Source organism: Chrysoperla carnea, chromosome 5, assembly GCF_905475395.1.
Source record: "Chrysoperla carnea chromosome 5, inChrCarn1.1, whole genome shotgun sequence".
In the NCBI taxonomy this organism is placed as follows: Eukaryota; Metazoa; Arthropoda; class Insecta; order Neuroptera; family Chrysopidae; genus Chrysoperla; species Chrysoperla carnea.
Window position 1 is genome coordinate 53,308,303 of NC_058341.1, and position 21,151 is coordinate 53,329,453.

The window sequence follows — 21,151 nt, forward strand, 5'->3', positions numbered from 1 at the left end:
TTGACTATTAAATACCACGCCTAATGCCTAAATCTAACAACAATTCTAAACTACTCCTATAATTTTTTTGCTGAATACTGGTCTAAAACGAAACATTTAAGGTGAAAAGAAATTAAATTATCATAAAAATCTAAAAACTTATTGCTTACTATAAAAAAAAGGAAAATAATGTTTTGTTTTAAAGGTTTTTATAAAATATGAACATTTTCTCTACATTTTTTTAATATACAACAAGTCACGATTGTTTTTCAAATCAAATATTATTTATTTCGAATACTGCAAAGGCAAACTCTATTTAATAATCTTGATATACATTCTCTTATGTTCTATGTTTCTAGATTTGTGGAATATTTTTTTTATTATTTATAACTATTGTTTTAATCTCGCTGTAAAACTTCTGACATCTTCTACACGTATAGATTTTCGATTATACACTTTGAAAAAGATGTTAATGATCGTTATTATCATACTACTTAATTATTGAATAAATTATAAATTACTGTATAAATATACAGTTTAAAATCAAAATTAATTTCTATCTAGCTCAAAAGGTCAAACAGTTTCTATTTCTTTCTAGCTCAAAAGGTCAAACAGTTTCTCATTTTGAAGTTAATAAAAACGTTTACCTAGCCAGAAAAATGGAGAGAGGAATTCCAATTGGTTTGGCTAAATAAAGAGTTTAATCCGCACGCCAGTTATCAAGTTGATTGAAAATATTGAACTAGACAAGAATTGTTGTTTAGGAATCCCAAAAATTTCATATTGTGAAGCACGAGTCGTACATAATGATCAGCTTTCGGAATAAATAACGGTTTAATGTTGAAATTTTTAGTAGAATTAGTAGATTACATTCATCATAAACTAATGGCCTTTCGAGATATAAAAAGTTAATTTATAAAATTTCCAATCCGTAACGTTGAATTTAAGAATGAGTTAGATCCAAATAAATAACAAAAAATTTGAATGTAAATTTGCGCAGGTTTAAACAGGTTAAACATATTGATAATTGCTGATTCAAAGTACAAATCGAAAATCTACAAAAACTATCTTCTATTTGTAAAAAATATTTAAAGATTTTTTTTCTTCATTTTATTAAAAAAATAAACACTATTCCTTAAACTAAAAAATAAATTACATTCGTGATGCCCGAAAATTATTTTAATACCAGACTAGATCACTTTATTGTAAGTAAAAAAAAAAATAAAAGTATTATTAAGAAAGTACTTCTTTGTTGACCATGCGAAGCAAATAATTATTATAAACGTGTTTTTAATTATTTTGAGTAATAATACACACTTTTCCAGGCAATTATTCGAAAAACACTTGATTGGTAACAAAATTTGTGCAACGATAAATTGAATAGAAGTATGGCAACAGTGAGTAGTTTAAACGATTCGATATCGTTGCAAAAAGCATTTTCTGTTCAAAAAACATTTTAATGCACCGCTAATGATAATAGATTAGTAAAATAATTTAATTTTAAAATAAACAGCACATTCTTTGATTTTGAACACATTTGAAAAACACGCAAAAACATTAAAAGCAACTTTTGCTTAATAGGTGTACATGCATGTAAATTAAACTCGATTAAAATTTTTATAAATCTATATTTAGCCCAAAAAAGAAGATCACAAGTTACGACCTATTTTCATCGCACACCAAATTTTTAACAATTCTAGTGTAATCTGATATTTTCTACTTATACTGACTTCGAAGTGGTTTGAATTTTCTCTATGTTAAAAATTCGATTTGACCGTCATTTGTATCAATAATAAATCGTATTATCTTGAGTTCATAGCAAAATTTTCATCCAAGCAAAAATTCAGAAATCAGGTCATTAAAATTAAGATATACAATAATTTTATTTATTTTAGATTCCCGAACTTTTAAGCATGTCAGAATTTCGTAACAAATTCAGAATACTGGCCAGACTGTAGGCCACTTATCTATTTTGTCTCAGTTTTGTGAAACTGAGTTAACTGAAAATTATCTGACTAATTTAGAGTTAATCTTAATAATTTGATATGAACGGTTATTGATTAACCCTTTTTAGTGATCCTTTTTTAGGCTAAAGTTCGGAATATTTTGTATTATATACTTTTTTTTTAATCATGCATGTACCCCATGATTATTAGTTATTAAATGGATTTACTTTCGCCTGGATGCATCGTGAAAAACCTAACTACAGCTAGTTGTAGTATATGGGGGAATTTTTTTTAAATCATTACAAAAAACTTATCTTCTTTTCGAAGCCTTTTTTCTACTAAACGGGCATACATGTGAACTAAAATCTACCATTATTATGTGTAACAAATTTGTTTTTTCTAAACGATATGTGTGATAAATATTTTATTTTAATAATTGTAAAACAAATTAATAGATGGCATTATAAATACATTTTTTAAAAAGAAAAACAAAAAAACAAATCTACTTTTCCGTTTTAGTTATCTTTAAATATTTTAACAATTATTTATGTAAATTGAACACATATCATCCCCCATCCCCCAGCACTTATTTTACGATTTTGCTTCAGCTTTACTCAACGCAAGTGCATATTCTAAATCAGCTTGTTCTTGTTCTTGTCGACGTTTACGTTCTTCCTCAGCTTTTAAACTTTCCGCTGCAGCCCATGCTAATTGTTGATCTTCACTAATAACTGTTTTTTTATTAACATTATTATTATTAAAACTATTATCACCAGATGCAAAGAACGGATCTTGCGCAGAGGAACGTCCGTTTATATTATTATTGTTAAATGCATTTTGAAAATCATTGGTACTACTACTGAATAATGGCACCGATGTTCGTCCATCTTTTGTTTTTCGTAATGGAATTGTTTCAGCTGATTTAATGTCATTTTCAAAATCGGTTGTAAACACATCTGATGACGTTGTTGAGATGGCACCACCAGCAAAACCGAATGCATCAACTTTGAGGTTGGAATTTTTGATATCGTCAGTGAGTGTTGAACTGGAACCGGTTGTATCGTCATCAAATGGGTCAGCAATGTTGAATGGATCCTCATAACGGTAATCACGAAATGGATCATCAGTGAATTCCAATTTTGTTGTTTTGGGTAATGTAATTGATGGCGGTGGTGGTTTTTGAGGCACTGATGCTGCGGTTTGCTTAGAAAACTGAACAAGTGGGAGACGTTGTAGATGAGAACGATTTTTTTATATTTACGGTTTTTATTACACTTATGGCTGTAATTGTTAAATAAAGAGAAAAAAACGATGAGTATTTTTCGCTTTAAGCGAATTCTGGAACACAGCTACATATATTTCAAAGCTACAAATAAACTACGTAACTAATTTGATCAATAATACATTCAAAGAACTTTTCAACCAAGAGAGTTAAATGAAAACTCACAATACAGTACTAGCTCGACTGGTGCTGAATTACGCAGTGTGGTACTCGTGAGTAATCCGCGGCTTTTGTTTAAATAGGTATTAGGAGAACATGTTTTAAAAATGGTTCACTTTGAACATATATAAAAACTGTTTCATTCGTAACATGTTCGCCTATTCAAAATTACACTTAATTTTGTTATTCTTCAATTTGTATTATAGCGGATTTGAGCTAGCACGGTAAGCTCGAAAATGAGGAGTAAACCATGGAATTTGATAAAAAAATAAGAAAAATATGACCATGTGATGAAAAAAAAGAGTAATAATATATAAGATTTCGAGACGTTCATAAAAAAAGAAATGTTGAGAAAGCGCCGTAGACCAACTCTCGTCTCGGAAGATGTTCAATTTTTTTAACAACTATAATATCAAAAAAAAAATTCTGTTTGATCAAGGTTTTATTCGAAAGTTCTTAGAATATAGTATTGAAAACTAAACTTATTTTACTTGCATCCAATGAACAAAAAAAATGGAAAAAAATTCTTCAAATCAGGATAAAATCAAAACTGGAACAGCCTAAGGAGACTAAAAAATATGTAAAAAAATGAATAAAATTAATATAACTAAAATAAAAACAATTTTTAAGGAGCTACACCACTTTAAAAATGGGGAAAAATATAATTCGCAGAATCGTTCCGTTACCATGCTATTATGAGCATTTTATGGCCGTGAACATGAACATTCAAGTACCTTTGATTTAAAAAAAAAATGAAAGTCTATTCAATGGGCTTAAAGGCCGGTAAAAACTTAAAACTTACTAGGAAAGTGATATAACTCCTTCAAAAAAAATATTATTAACATCATGAAAAAATTAAATTCTACCAAAAAATATATAAAAAATTAAGGAACTTACAGGAATCAAAATATATGTTTTAAAAGATGGATTTCGTAAAGGATCAAAACAGGATATATCAGGATCATTAAGGTCAACCCAAATAATTTGGTTATGATTTGAGGGTAGGTAAGAACGATATGAACACTAACAAATAACAATACAATGATTTTTATCATTCAAACTACAAAATGTTATTAATACATACCTTAGCATCAAAATCAGCAAAATCAGCGAAACCACCTCCTCCGCTACCACCACCAAATGGATCATTTTGTGAACCAGGCGCCGAAAATGGATCTGGTGTTGTTGCATTTGACATTCGCCCGGTTGGACCTTGTAATGGTCTTGGTGGGGCTGGCCTTGGTGGTGGAGTTTTACCTTTAACTTTAGGTGGTAACGCTGGACTTGGGCTTGTTGGTCGTCCAGGTGGTACACTGTCACGTGTGGGTGCATGTAATATGGCAAATGGATCACAACCAAATGGATCTTTTTCGCTCTGAAAATTTATTTTTAATTAGTATTCGTGCGAACCGTTTGTGTGTTCTGTATACACAAACATACAAATAGAACAGACACGAAGTGTCTTTAATGTATACGTTTTCCATTTAAGTGACCAGTATAACCCTCAAGTGGTATAATTTGTTAAGATAACTAAAACTATTAAATTTTGACTTATATAAAGTACACAAAAAATTTGAAATAAATGTAAAAATTTAGTTTCATAACAAAAATATAGTATTCGATAGTTTTTTCTTTATTTTTAAAGCAAACTTACATCAACTGCAGGTGATTTTGCATTAGCTCTACTTTTGTCGCCAAATGGATCAAATGGATCCACTTTTCCTGAAAACAAAAAAAATATATGAAAGTTTAAAATATTTTTTTTTAGTTTTAGTAGCTCGGTTTTTCATACCACAACCAACGGATTATTTGATTTGCAGGAATAATTTCAAAAAAGAGAGAACGCTTTCATACTCTCTAGAGAAGGAAAATGATTCGATATTTTCAATGATTTTTCTTTTCAGTTTGAAACCCAGTCCTCATTTTAGAAAATTATGAAGTTTCGTGCCCTTAATCAAATCTTCAAAAATATGCTCAAACTTACCATTATTATTTGAATTACCTCCCCCAAACGATGCAGCAAAAGGATCTGATCCAAAACCATCTGATTTACTAAACGATGACGCAAATGGATCATTTGATTCAAATGCTGAATTTGAATTATTTGTGCTTTTGAAAGGATCTAAAGTCAGAAATTAACTTTTAAAATTGACAAAGGATTTTAAGAATAAAAATTAAATTTTACCTGATTTAAATGGATCATCATCAAATCCTGAGGTATTCGTATGTCCATTTTGATTGCTAAATGGATCTGCTTTGGTATTTGAGGTATTAATTGACGAAGTGTTATCATTTGTTTGTTTTTGTATTGGTGCCACACGTGTAAATTCTGGATCACGAAATTCTGGTGTAATTCGTAACGAAGTGTCTGGTACTAATGATGGATTTGAATTCTCTATTGCATAATCGCATGCATTTATGGCATCTTTCATAAGTCTTTGTTGCTCTTGTAATTGTGTTATTTTGGCTTTTGCCTGTAAAACAATTTATAATTACCAAACTTCCGGGGAAAATATTAACAAATGCAAAAAATTTACTCACCTGACTAATTTGCAATTGTGTATCAGCTAATGTTTCGGCTAAATTATTTAATTTACGACTGCTTTCATTCTTTTTCATTTCTAATTGAGCCTGCTCTTGACGAATACTTTCTAATTGTTCACGTTTCTTCGATACTTCACTTTCTTGACTGCGTAAAGTATTCTCCTGTTCTTCGGCTTGTATTCTTAATTTATCCACCTAAACAGTTTGAACAATATTACACCTTGTGATGAGCAACCCTTTTATCATAAACACATGACGCAAACCATCTATCGCTTCCACACGTGATCAAAATTAAAGATTAATAACTTAACAAAAAGATGCCGCAAAAATTCGACGATATTTTTAAAGAACAAAATTTTATATATTATCTACTAATTACCAGATACCTAATTTTAAAGGTTAATTTTATTTCTTGAAAACGCTGGTAATATTCTTAAACTTGAAACTTGAAAATATTTAAGCAGAAGCTGGCAATTAACTAAACTCACGCGTTTTTGCGACACCCTGTTAAGTCAATTATTTCTTCTACGGTTGTGTACGTTTGCAAAAAAATACAAGAAAGTTAATCTTCAAAATTAATCATTAACAGCTTTAGATGTTCTAATAAGGATTTTTGGGAGGAAAAAAGGGAACTCGCACCAAATGTCTCTTAAAATTTTTTAAAAAAGCACACTTAATGATGTGAGAAAGAGAGAAAAAAAAGAAGATTATTGATACAGATTTTATACATTTAGGCTAAAATTAAGTTATAAATGCTCTTACCTCATCTTGAGCAACTTCTATAAGCGCTAGGACGTCAGCAAGTTCAGTGTCTACAGCAGCACGCTACCAACACAACAAAAACCAAAACGCAAACACATGCTATATAAATTCATCAAATAGCCCAAAATAAAATAATATAGCAAATAATAATATATGTAACTTGCAACAAAATCAAAAAATTATAAATTACTAAATGTTACCAACTTAATACAAACAAATGTTTAACTAATAGAATAACTAGAACGAATATTCTAATTCATTATTCCAAAATTTGGAAACTAACATTTTTATGAACAGACAAACAGACGAACATGCCTTACGAAATCATTCGATTTCATTACATAAAATCAACGCTGATTCGACTTTTTGAAATTTATATATACAGTAATAATTGGTTGCCTGAAATAAGACGGTTTCATATGTGTGTATGATTATTTCGCCTAAATTTTAATGGTCGAAAATAGAATATAGAAAACGTATGTTTACTATAAACACAGCGAAATTCATTATTTGCAAGTTTGCGTCTTTGGTATTTAATCGAAAAATTCTTGCTACTCGAATTTGAGACATAGTAGTATATATGTCAACATAAGATTGTAATTTCCATCATATTGTAAACAAACTAATAAAATTGTAAATTTATCTTCCAAAAAAGGGCCAAAAACCACTCCAATCCGGGGTAACTCGACCCAAATAATCTAAACATAACAAAATGAATTGATTTTGGTTAATAGGTGTTGAGCTAGCGCTACTTGGAGTGGTTTTTTGTAACCCCTTTATAATCTAACGGAAATTACAATTTTGCATTAATTTTCAATTTTACGTTGATATACACAAATACAATTTCTAGCAGAACTAAACTCGGTTAAACAAAGCTACGTATGATTAAATTTCTGTCGACAAAAAGAGGAATCCTTTAGGAAACATAAGTTTTTGCCATTAGATTGTGCCCAATACATGAAATGTGAAAAATTGTATCATAATTACGCATTTTAGATTATCAAATAGCTATCTTTAGTACAAAACTATCAAAAAATCCCCATGAAACCTTCACCAAAGCAACAAAGATTTTTTTTCGATTAATTCTTTCTAAAAACTAGCTACTTAATCATCAAAAAAATTTATGAAACAACCTATTGACACAATTGATCAATTTTGTTAAATAATTATAAAAATCTCGAAAACGATTTAGTGCTGACACTGATAAAAATACAATTGAAGAAAAATTGTTATTAAAAACAGAAAAATATGATGTTTTTTTTTACCTTTTCACCATATTAATATTACAGGAGGCCATTAAAAATTGTACAAACTAAGTTTAGTATAAATTTTGGATCTTGAAAGTATTATAATACAGTTACGATGAAAAATTGAAAAATTTTCATTTTTATTAATAACAAAAAGGTGTCTAAAAAATTTGTTGTGTGATATTTGTCGCTAAGCCAAGCAAATTTTACAACAAACGTACGCAAAATTATTAACTAAACATGCAAAAATATAATAGTAACGATATATATAGTAACGATATTCAGCACTTAAATTACTAATTAATAATCTGTATAATTAAAAGTTACATTAATTTATTTAAATACTAATTTAATAAATATTAATTTTTTATAACAAACCTGTGTTTTCAAATCATTTAAACGTTTTTGCGCTTCACCTTTTTGATTTTCTAACTGTTTTAATGCCGCTGTTAACGTATCCAATTCGCTCTGAAATAGAAAATATATTTTAACGGAAATGAAGGCTATAACGCAGTAGTCTTCGTTTTAAAAGTTGAAATTGACCAGCGACGCGAGCGGATAATTGCTAGTATTAGTGGGTGCGCCATCTTTTATGCCGATGTGTAAACATTGAATAACTTCGAAAAAAATATCAATTTCTGCATTTTTATTCAATTTGGTCCCTTGCAATTTATTCGAATTAGTTTTTTGAATACAATCAAACACTGGCCTCTATTGGCCAAAACAAAATGTGCCTCTTTTGCTGCGTTTTGTTCCAAATAGTCATCTTTTGACCATGCGTTTCATGCATCTCGTGTAGATTCTCCGTTCCCCAAATGCGACAATTTTGTTTATTAACGCCGCCAGCCGATGAGGCCAAATGGGCCTCATCGGTCATCAAAATCTGCTTTCAAAAATCAGGTTTAGTGTCAATTATTCGAGAGACTAATTGTGACGTTACGACACTTTTGAGTTTTGGAAAACATTTTCGCTTCAACCAGTTCATTGGAACGCCTTGATCATTGATGAATGGCATGTTGAAGATCTGTCACTATCCTGTGATCAACAAAATCTGACACCAAACGACGAATAGTATTGTCAGAGGATACCTGATGGCCACGATATTTTCGACGATATACACGTTGAGTTAGCACAATCAACCGAACGACTATTTTCAATGTACAGCGTCACCATTTCGGCGCGTTGTTTCGATTCATGATTATAATTTTACTGAATTGACGTTTCAAAAACATGCTACAACAACTCAATCGGTTTACAAATTTCAAAGTTATTCAATGTTTACATATCGACATAAAAGATGGCGCATCCTGTATATATACACTTAATTGTTTAAAAAAAGAAAATTTCAATTTAAAAAATAGCTAACCTGTAGACTTTTAATTTCACCGCCTTTAATTTTAATATCAGCCTCTTTTTGTGCAATATCCGTTTCTAAAATTAATTTTTCTTTTGCCAATTCCTCAATATCTTTACTAATCATATCTAATTCGGGATTTGAATATGGTGTAACTGTTGGTTGTTCCACGTGTGTTGAATTCTCACTACCACCAGGTCTCATACTTGGTGGTACCATATCTGGAGATAAGGCTGGTGGCGGGTCAACACCCAATAATTTTCGATTCACCATCCACATAGCAAGTGCAAATTGTTCATTATTTAATTTACCAGTTTGTTTTATATCGCATAGAGCCCTACAAAACAAATAATTTTTCAAAATTGTCAATCGAGAAGATGCAATTATTTTATTCATTTTAATGCAGTTAAAGACTATTTAAATGATTAAATAAAATTTAAAAAACTCACCAAATATGTGCTAATATTGGTTGTGGCACTCCAGATTGTAAAAATACATCCTTAATTTCAAATCCATTAACGTAGCCATCTTGATCCACATCAGCTTTTAGGAACATTGCATCATATTTAGTCTTATCCTCATTATTCACCACCCATGGTATTATAGGTATTACTGGTGGTTGCTGTTGTTGTAACGGTTGTATAACTTGTTGCTGTAATGGTTGTATAACTTGTTGTTGCAACGGTTGTATTTGATCCGATTGAGTTGTTGATAATGGTATTAAGGGTGATGCTTGCATCGGGGGTACCATTGGTCGACCTGGCGGAGGGTGTGCTCTTATTGTGCTTGTATTGATTGTAGTTAAAGGCGAATTATTTGTTATTTTTTTATTTGGAGGCATTAATTCTTGAGGTAATGTTGCTGGTATTGCATGCTTTTCCAATGCTTTATATACTAAATGCATTGCCTTTAAGAAATAAAAAAAATAATAAGTGAGAATAACAAACAGAAGTGACTGTTTAACGCTAAGATATCAGCGCCACGAGTAAAAAAATGTAAACCGTAGCTGTTAGACTCAGCTGATTTTTTGATTGAATGAGAAGACAAAAAATGCGTACTTCATTTTACATTTTAATGCACTGTGCCATATTTGCTACCTTAGTCTTTTATCCTAGTTTCTTATAAAATCTTTGTAGTTTGTGTTCTTGTATACATTTTGTACATATAATTTTTTATACTTAAGTTGCAGAATTGTACATGGAAACACTACAACGATACTTAAACGACATAGTAACCCAAATTACCATTAAAACAATTATTGTAATGTTTTATATCGTTTTATATAAAGTCCGTAAACTATTTTATATCTTTTACATATATGGTATGTAATAATACACATTATAAATAATTTTTCCGTTAAATGTTATATATCTATGCGAGCTTACACATATAGTTCTTTTTTCTAAGTCTAGATAGAGTCATAACATTAAAATCCCATACTGGCGGGTCTAGAACCAGTCGTAGAATTTGACAGTCATTTCAAAGTGGCTGTTCATCTTCTTATTTGAATATTGTCTCAATGAATATCTATCAATTTTAAGCTTGCTTTTAGGCTGCGACAATGAAAATTTTCGCAAAAGTTGCTAGGCACGATCTTGACACCTGCATCTAAAATTTCTTGCCATACTGAAATGACTGTAAGTACGTCTGTCGCTGGACGTATACAGCACCCCAAAGCCATTCAATATTTCTGTTTCGTGTTCTAGCAAGCCTAAACAGTTTAAATTTAAACAATACTTACAACAACAAATTCATGTCGATCCAACATTCCATCTTTATCAATATCAGCTAAATCCCAAATTTTACCCAATGTGTCTAATGGTAATTTTGATTCCATTAATACACCCTTCACCTTGTTACCCGGTATCATTCCATTTAATGGTTGTAACGAATCAAATAATTGATCATATTTAGCACGCTCAGATGGTTTTATGGACCAATCTCCTGTGGTTGGTGGTAATGCTGTTATCAGTGGAGTGGGTGGTGTTGGAGATATCGATGGCGGTGGTGGTTTTGATGGTGGCATTAATTTTGGTGGTGGATCACCCTGTAAGCAAAAATCATATTTAGCTTTAGAAAAAATTGCTTCACACAAAGAAAATTTCTTGAACTTCTCCTATTATAACGTTTAAAGAAGAGTTGAGAAGTTTTGATGTTCACTAAATTATTTAACCAACTTATGATATAAGGTAGAAAAGTTTCAGCTCTCGCAAGATAAATTCTAAATCAAGAAATTGAAATATTAATAATAAAAATATATAAGGTTATGTATAAATTTTAAGGATTGGATATTCCAAAACAAAAATTCAGTTATATGAATTCCATTTCATCAACGATTTTGAAATGATAACGACGGGGGAATTATGAAGTTAAAATTTACAAATCCAAAGAATATTCTTGGTTTAATATCGAAAAACTTTTTATTTTATTTTAAATCGTTCGTTAATTAAATTCAATGAGACCAAGGCGTGATCTTGAGAGCATATAGTTAGAAAAAGATTCTGCTATTCCATTCAGGCAAAACTGCAATAACGCAACGTGGCTCTTCCCTGGAGGTCCTCCTAGCAGGGGATAGACGATCATACCCGAATGTATGCACAACACTTCTGATAATTTTAACTGCCCGTCACTACTGCGAAAGCTGAGCGGACTTTTACTAAATTAAAGTTAATCAAAAACTTTTTACGTAGCTCAATAGGACAAGAGAGACTTAATAATTAACTTCAATAAAATAATAAATGAATTTGCTACCGTAAAATCTAGGAAAAAGTAATTTTAGACTTTTAGTTATAAATTCTTGCATTTTTATGTAACGAAATGTTTTGAAAGCGCTTGTAAAACATATGAGTCATTAATTTATTAATGACTGTTTCCACAAGTTAGTATAAGATGTGAATACAAAGTGTTTGATCAACAAAATACCGTTATTTTTACTTTGCATTTCCACAATATATTATAAAGAGTAATTTGGTTTTGCCCCGAGACCTTTAAGCTCTACTTTCGGTCCTGATTCCATTAATAAATAACCTAAGCCATAACAATCGTTCAAATCTTTTACAAGAACAATTCTTTGTAAGATATATTTCAGAAGCCATAAATAGTACAAAGAGTACTTCGTTGTAAATCAAGCATGATACATTAAAATTTGGACCGTAGATAAGCCGGACATATACAACAAAACCTGATAATCAAATAAGGTTTAAAATGTCAAATTGTATACTACTGAAAACGGTTAGTCGAAAAGCCTAAGAAGTACGACAGCTGTTCAATAAAAAAAACGGAGAAGAGCCACGTCAAATAAATTTGGAGAAAGTTTTTATCTAAGAATCAAGTAGGGCTGTAATGCCACCAATGGAAATAAAATTCAATGAGAACACCTTAAATTCCAATTGATGGATAACACCTATGAGTACAAAAGACGTAGTTCCCAGGTGCTAGAATCTAGATGCAGAAATCTGAAGGCGTGCAATAATTTTCTCAATATTTCTCCTTAAATAAGTTCAACAAACAACTAAATTAAATCCTGTATCAAAGAATTATACGTTTGAGGTATAAACTCAAATTCTTGCTATAATATAAACAAATTTCGTTTAAACGACACACAAGCTCTATGTACGAACTAAAAAAAGACATGCCCGCACGTTGTAAAACGATCCCAAAAATCACATATTTTCGAGAGAGAAATGATGTTTCGAAAATTCACAAACTTTCAAAATTCTCTGATGGTTCTCAATTGCCCCGTATAATTTATCATACATTTCCTTGATTTCTTAAAAATTCTTACAGATTAAAGCCACACGTCAGTTTAACGTTATTAGAAGATTGAATTTTTTGCCAAATTTTGATTTTGGTATTTTTGCTCAAAGAATGTTAACTTTAGATTAAATAGCCAAATTATTGTGTTTTCGTGTAGTAACTATCCTTTATAGATTAGGTTGTTCGGAAATATCTTCCCCCCATCTAAATTATTCTGAACACTGATTGATTATTATTCAAATTAGAAAAACAAAAAGATTGTTATTTTTACGATTTTTCTTTCACACGGTTTTTTATCCTTCAATCGATAAACAAAAAATAATACAAAAAAATTATCTCGGGCATAACCTCTACATAACATACCACTATAATCTGTACATAGAGGTAAAAAAGATAAATAATAAAAAAATCTCATATCTCAGAAAAAAAATGACGGTGTTTATTTAGGATGTACCAAGCAAAAATGATTTATATTTTATTTCTGTTTTTAAATTTAATTTGTTATCATTTTTAAAATAAATAAAATATCTTTGTTGTTATAAACTTAAAAATTATATTATTTTTATTTAATTAGATAAAATATCTTTTACTTATGGAATGCGCAATTTTATTGTGAACGCAATCATGCAATAAAATTTCGTATTTAGAGCATTGTAAAAAATTATTCTTGTATGCTCTAGCTACACTGCTGCTCCACAAAAAATTACAAAAAAAACTTTTTGTTTTGGAATTCAATAAAACTCGAAATATCAGGTAATTTTGACCCATTTGATGATTGGTTTAGTATTTTCTATGATAAACGGAAAAAACAGACCGAAAATTTTTTATTAACCCGGAATATTGTTGTAATTACGAGTTGGTTGGGTTGAGTTTGTCGACTATAGGGGAGGTGGTTGGGTTCTGAAATATTTAACCCTTGCGTTTAAAAATGGGACACTACTACAGAAATTTTTTCGCTTTATATTTTTGGGGGCCTATTTTTTCGTAATTCCATTTTTTATCACCCGTAAATTTGTATGAAGCCCCTATATTTTAGAGGGGTTTTCGGCGATAACTTAAAAACTCTTCTCGGATCTTTTCGTCAAATGTACTGGATTTTTTTTTTTTTTTTTTTTTATTTTCTAGAGTAATTAGAATTCAAAATTCAGGAAAATTAAGTTCATTGGACTATTAGACAAATATTTTCTAAGAAATTGTCCTGAATCAATCCGAAAACCGTTCTTCGAATGAGATTGATTGATTTCCATAATTTTATTAAGATCCATATAATTAAATTTTTCGAAAGAATTTTGAGCAATGTATTGATGTTTAAGGAATTTGCCTAATTTTGTCTACACTAAAAATAAATCTTCAAATAATTTTAATGTTTTGGAATAAAGAAGAGAATTTGAATTGCAAATTTTAAATATTAGTTTATAAATAAGTTTAAGTAATTAACCTTTGTTTAAATTAAATTGATCTCAATTATAAAACGTTAACACCATTTCTTTAATATTCGATCATTTTATAAATCAGTTGCAACGAGTTTATTCAATTAAAATTATTGTATGCATAAACTTTGGAATTAAATTAAAATAACCAAAAGTCAACTGCATGGAAATTTTCCACTAGAACATCCATTACAATTAAAGAGATTTGTTTATTTGTCCTTTTTTGACGTCAAACAGAAATAGTAAACCGTAGAATGATAAAGGCTGCTAACATATATCTGGAGATATTACAGTAGCCCAGGAAAATATACCAATCCATCGGAAAATTATTAAAAGTTAAAGAATTAAACAGATGAAGAATGCAAAGAAACGATACTTAGGGGCAATAAATTATAAAATTTTTTGCGATATTTAGCGAGTTTGAAAATAACATAGAATATTATATTTTCCGTGAAAATAACTGATTCTCAGGAATTTTTACTCTAATAAAAAATAAATGTATTTTTTACAGTTTCGTGAATAGAGTCCCGAATAAAAGCAAGTTGAAGTATATTATTCACGTCATATCATGTGTTGGTGCTAAATTAGAGTATAAAACGGGCGTTATTTTTCCACCAATTTTGAAATGCTAAAGCGCTCCATAAACCTACGCATTTTATCTTTGTTAATAGAATTTAATGTAACTGATGAAAATAGAGTCTGTATAACATCCGTCTGTTCTATTTTTGTCGTAAATCAATAAATTACGTAAATTGTTAATTAACTTTATTATATTAAATAACTATATAAATAACAAATTTACTCTCTAGGGATGAAATAATTAAAAATTTTAGTGAATTTTTAATTTATTCATTTTAAATAAATAATTTTAGATAGCTTAAACAGACTTAGTACTTATTTTAAATATTATGTAGTTCGATATCTAGCTCGAAAAATGGATTGGGAAATCGAATTTCCATTCACGTTTACTTCGAAGAATAACGATTAGATTTTTTTATTAGAACTAAAAATATTTAATAACTAGCAAAGGGGTTAGTCATTTTAACTTAAATTTGAAACGTATTTAAAAATTAGTCCGCGGGACTGCACCTATTTTGTTAAATGATCAATACATACTTGAAAGTTCTTTTAGTCGAGTCTATTAACAAACTTTTACGACTTTTTTCGAAAATGTTGCGTTTTCAAATGAGCATAATATTTAAGCTATCGGTCTGAAATAATGCAGCAGGAAATTTGTGAGTGGCTTCCTTCTGTCGAGCCTACCAAACTTTCTCTCTACGTATTTTTTCGAAAATGCTGTGATTTTATTTGAGCTCATGATAACGTCAAATTTAAGCATCGTTCTGAAAAAAAAAAACGTAGCAGGAAATTTGTCGGACACTGTGTCCACTTGATAACATTAATAATTATGAAACAATAAAATATTTTATCCGGAAAAAAATACTGCACCGATAAACTGGTCTCCCACCTCGAACATGCCGTACTTGTATTCTTGTTTTAACATACATACATAGTTCAGTTTTGCTGAATTGTTAAATTATTATTAATGTTATCAAGTGGTCATAGTGTCCGACAAATTTCCTGCTGCGTTTTTTCAGAAACATTTGACGTTATCATGCTCAAATAAAAACACAGCATTTTCGAAAAAATACGTAGAGTTTGGTAGGCTCGACAGAAGGAAGCCACTCACAAAGTTTTAAGTATGTATTGATCATTTAACCAAAAGAGTGTGCTGTCCTGCGGATTAGATACTAGCTCATCCTAAAATATGTATAAAGATCTAAACATCATTTATCGATTTTGTTTTCTATTAGATACTTATCGTTGGTATTAAATTTCCAATCAGTCCCAACACGCGAATAAAATATCGTTAAGTTTTTATTTTTTTCTAAGTAATTTTTTCGTAAATGATAATTACTGGAATTAGCTAAACTTGTCATTTGATACATTTATCACCTCGACTATTGAAAAAAATGTCCTTAATGTTTCATATAAAATTGTTTATCAGATAAATTACAATAATCTAATTAAATCTTATAACAATAATTGCAAATACTAAGCTCTCTTTGTAAATATTGTAAGCAAATATTTAAACAAGTATAATTATAGTAGAACATCGTTAAGTTAATCCTTGTAAAAATTAAAAAACTTAAAACGCGGATTCAATATTGCTGCGAATATTGCTTTGATCAAAACATGGCAAATTGGTTACTGTGAAGTTTTTAATTCGGGAAAATTACCAAAAATGTGGTATTTCTTAACGGCGGCACCCCACAAAATTTACATTAATGGGAAGTTTAGCATTGATTAAAATCGATTCATTTTTTGTCTCTTTATTAAAGAAATAATTGAATAAAAAATGCAACAAAACAATTTTGTCCGGCATTTAGCAAATCGGAGTTTTTAACATTTGGAAAATTGCATAATATTGATTTTTGCATTTATTATTCAAATAACTGCTTATTAACAAACTTCGCACAGCGTATTCTACAGTTAATTACATCAATAAAGGTGGCGAAAATCCTGAAGTGAAGACCATTTGATTATTAAATTATTTGAGCTCTTGTAGACTAGTTCTAGTAAAAACGGCTCTCGAAAAATTTTTCTATGATCCACGGACTGTTCTATACACAACTGAGTTTTTTTTGACATTTCAATACTACCGACTCAACGAGGTTCTATTATAATTTAAAAATAAATAAAAAATGTTATTCTTACCATTTTAGGTGGGGGTGTTTCTAATGCTACATTTATCATATTTAAATCTTTGCCCATCTGTGCTATCGATACTAATTTTAATGCAACAAAAAATCCAGCTTTATCTAAACATCCACGACCACCGGGATCCGATAGATCCCATACACGACTTAATACTACATCGCTAAGACCAGATCGTTTTAAGAAACGCGCTGCAGCAATTGCACCAACTGTACCAGATCCATTTGGATCAACCTAAACAAAACAAATTAAAAAAATTTGAAAAAATACATTTTTCACTAAAAAAAGAATTATTTTAATTTTTAATTCGTGTTGATTCTGCGTTTTCTATTGAAAACAATTTCGATGACGCTGTTAAATTTTAATGTGTTTACAATTAAAATTAATCAATAATTGTCTTAAACACGCAAAATTATATTTAAAAAATTTGAATATTTGAAATACTTATGCCGTAAGCATTATTTTATGAAATTTTGAGTTTTATTGTTCAAAATATTATTTAAAAAAATTAAATTTTGTCCAACTACAAAATTTTAGAATTTTGTTCAAAACGTGGGACGCCTCTAGTGAAATATTACATTCTCGAAAAACTAGCCAAAACAAGTTGAGCTTTAATTCGTTAGAGCCACTCAATATTTTAACGTAAAGATCAGACTCTCATGACAATAGTAAGCCCCTTGGACAAACATTTTCGTAACCATGGAACCATAAGAAACATTTCTGGTACAACAAAAGCATGATATTGGATGATTTCGCGTTAGTTGGATTTTATCTGACTATTTTCTTTGGGGTTTTTTAAATAAAGAATTGACGTCAAAACCCAAGGTTGTGGGAAATGAAAATGATACTCTAAGAGCGCAAATGTGCGAAGAAGAAAACCATCACCACTTGCGGAATATATAATTTTTCAACTAAATAAAAAAACTATCTATTTTTCCCAAAAGAAAAAGGTCACTCAAATAAAAGGATATAAATGAGCCTTCATTTTACACCAATATAAACAAAACAATCAAAACTTGCATGGCAAAAAAATCAAATGTACGGCAAAACATTTAAAATGGACCGTATCTCAATTACAAGGTCGCAAATATTGATGACAGTTAATTGCAATCTTAAAAAAAACTAGTAAAAAACCGAAATGTAATGCCGACATATTTCTAAACAAGGTTACGATTTGCAAAGAGCGAAAAATTCAATTTTGATTTACGAAATCAATAAAAAGAAATGTAAGACTTTATCAAAAAACAAATGGTAAAGATTTTAGCGAAAGTTCTACTAAAGGGGGTAATTTCACAAGGTTCAATATTACAATGTTAACGAATAAATGTTTTAAAATACACCACCAATTCCTATTTTTCATTATCCAAATAATATCAAAGAAAACAATTCAATTTTCGATGTTACTATTTTTGTCACTTAAAAAAAACGTTAACATGCCCTGATTATCTCGTGCTAATTAACACTGACAGTAATACCGAATTAGTTACCCCATAAAATATTAAACAACACAACAATTTATACATTTAATCAGTTTTAAGAAAATGAGGCTGTTAAGAAAATTTTCGAATATAATCAATAAAGATAAAAATATATATACCTGATTCCAATACGCTTCAAATAACGCATTGTGGCTTCCAGCCACCTGAAAAACAAAAAAAATATATAAAACACGATAAGAATAATCACCTCCCAAAAGAATTTAATTAAGATACATATTTAGATTAATCACCAAAATGTAATCAGTGGTATTATCATGCACATACAAACTATATTCAAGACTCATCCTTCACTAAATTTAGCATATTCAAAACATAAAAATATGTACCACACAAGTTAAATAACTGAAAAAAATTTTTATTTATATCTTACGAAGAAAAAACATTGATTTCGTCACAATTTACGAAACGTTTGAAACATCGCAAACGTCTTCGAGTCAGAGTCAGAATCTAAACAATTGAAATGTCAAGTCTTGAATACATTTTGTATAATTGCATGAAAGCGTATACATTATGAATATAGACTCAAATTAAAACATTATTGAAAAATATTCTCCATGAAAATGTAATTTAACGGAAAATATCATAACGAAAATGTGAAAATTCATTTTTGTATTTAAAACACCGCCCACTAAACATATACATTTTATTCGTAAATAAATGATAATTTATGTAAATTTTAACACTTAGAATTATTTTAAATTGTTGGCACTTTGTTTTAAATGATTTTTTCATTATTTTATAAATTATTCTAAGAACTGTCAAAATTTTTAAAAAGCAGTACCTGTGTTGGAGACGGCAGCGTAGCCATCTTTAATTCAATACTCGACGATGTATTTTATTGGCCAATGGATTGTTGCCGGCCAATCATAAATGTAATCAATAATGAACTTTTGGATTTGAACTGATTTTATTGTTACTCATTTCATTTTGATGGAAATGGTACCAACATGAATACAGATACGTACACGAAATTTAAAATTACACGATTAAGCTTTATTTTACTTGCGTTTAGCTTTAAGAAGGTAATTATCGAACTGATCGTGTTAAAGAAACCAATACGCTTATTTTGTTTTAATAGAAACTTTATTTCAATTAAAGGCATATGAAAAATTTTTATTTATGGCAATTCCAGCTATAACCGATGATTCCAGCTATCACCGTTTAATCGGTTATTTTGACTTAGTTCCTGGCTATTGCTTAAGAGGGCGTTACGCTTAAATAGCCTTATGTAACCGCCAATAATTTGAAATTATTTAGTGAACCTTTCAGTGAAATATTTTCACGATTTGTATTTAAGGGATGGTAAAAGTGCAACACAAAGAACGAAAGCGGAAAGATGCCAAATACAAAAATTTAATGCTTTTGATAATTAGCTAAATAGTTTCTGAAACATCATTCCCTTATATACAAATTTATGTGGTATGTACATTGAAAATTGCAGCTTATCGCATCATCAAATGAACGCGATTCCCATATTTTTTAGATTTTGGAAGTCAAACTTAAGCATATCAATATTTTTTATGTTAATCTATTCGGTTTTTTCAAGATCAAAATTAGTATTAAAATTGACCTTGAGGAAATAATGCGTCCGCACTATTTGTGATAAGCAATATAAAATTACGCATATGAAAGTTGTGAAATTGTTTAAATATTAAAAAATTACGATAATCATGAAATAACAACATTTGTTTTGGGTTTTATTTGCAAAAAAGAAAACCCTGTACTTTTATCTAAAAGAAAATTAAGTTAGGATGATTTTCCTTCAATAACAGCATTTAAGCGTACAACCGGAATTGGGTAATTTGTAAGTGTCATAAAGAAAAGGCATAACAAAGCTCTATGTGGAAAAAAAAATTTAAGTTAAAAATAATGCAAAACAATTTTTTGTAACTAAAGTTTTTATTTAATTAAATAAGCACTCATTACATATTTTAATCATGAAAATAACAATTAAAAATTAACGATCTTAATCAATTAATTAACGATTCATCGTATTTTTTTTAATGTCTTTTACAATAATATTTTCTCTTAACAAAACAAATTGATTAGGATTAACATGCTACAAAAATTAGGAGGTACTGGTTATTTAAAATACTACAATATGTTTATTGGTTAAGTCTTATATGGCTGAGAAAAACTACATCACACTACAAATGTTTTAAAATTAGTAACATTGAGAGAACATTTATCAAGATAGATTTCAAATTATAATTGTTCCCATTTATTTAAAACAACAAAATTTTTCATTTTCACTATGAAAAATGTGGGATACTATTTTTAGTTTTATCAAAGAATGCAAAATTTTTTACAAGAGAACCGAGAATTTTTAAATGTCTTAAAAAAATGTTTAAAAAAATTAGTACATACAAATGTGAAGTTTTACAAAATTTTTTTGATTTATATAGTCAACATTAGAAAACGGCTAGATGTTGATTATATGCGTCAGGCAAAGATTAAAATCTTTGTCTAGCGCAT

General features: G+C 29.4%; 1 protein-coding gene across 4 annotated transcripts; it reads right to left on the reverse strand.

The window, feature by feature from the left end:
• Window positions 1-1,315: 1,315 nt before the first annotated feature.
• On the reverse strand, window positions 1,316-19,527 carry LOC123299842 (epidermal growth factor receptor substrate 15-like 1). 4 transcript variants are annotated; one of them, XM_044882229.1, is made up of 14 exons: window positions 19,458-19,527; window positions 18,775-18,819; window positions 17,178-17,411; window positions 11,015-11,320; window positions 9,723-10,180; window positions 9,286-9,610; window positions 8,298-8,387; window positions 6,673-6,735; window positions 5,908-6,105; window positions 5,552-5,840; window positions 5,351-5,488; window positions 5,021-5,088; window positions 4,451-4,741; window positions 1,316-3,137 (listed from the first exon to the last, which is right to left on the reverse strand). In XM_044882229.1, the coding sequence occupies exons 1-14, from the start codon at window positions 19,482-19,484 to the stop codon at window positions 2,517-2,519; spliced, it is 3,153 nt and encodes a 1,050-aa protein (XP_044738164.1). In that variant the 5' UTR covers window positions 19,485-19,527; the 3' UTR covers window positions 1,316-2,516. The 4 variants fall into 4 exon arrangements, with proteins under 4 accessions (XP_044738164.1, XP_044738166.1, XP_044738165.1 ...); XM_044882231.1 differs by lacking the exon at window positions 19,458-19,527 and adding an exon at window positions 18,907-18,953; XM_044882232.1 differs by having other exon boundaries at window positions 3,075-3,206.
• Window positions 19,528-21,151: the final 1,624 nt, after the last annotated feature.

Excerpts from the sequence above, each read along its gene's own strand:
- LOC123299842 (XM_044882229.1), bottom strand. The coding sequence starts at position 19,484 with ATGGCTACGCTGCCGTCTCCAACACAG. Across the intron at positions 5,841-5,907 it reads CACAATTGCAAATTAGTCAG|GCAAAAGCCAAAATAACACA; the intron begins GTGAGTAAATTT and ends ATTGTTTTACAG. Across the intron at positions 3,138-4,450 it reads TTGCTGATTTTGATGCTAAG|TTTTCTAAGCAAACCGCAGC; the intron begins GTATGTATTAAT and ends CCACTTGTTCAG.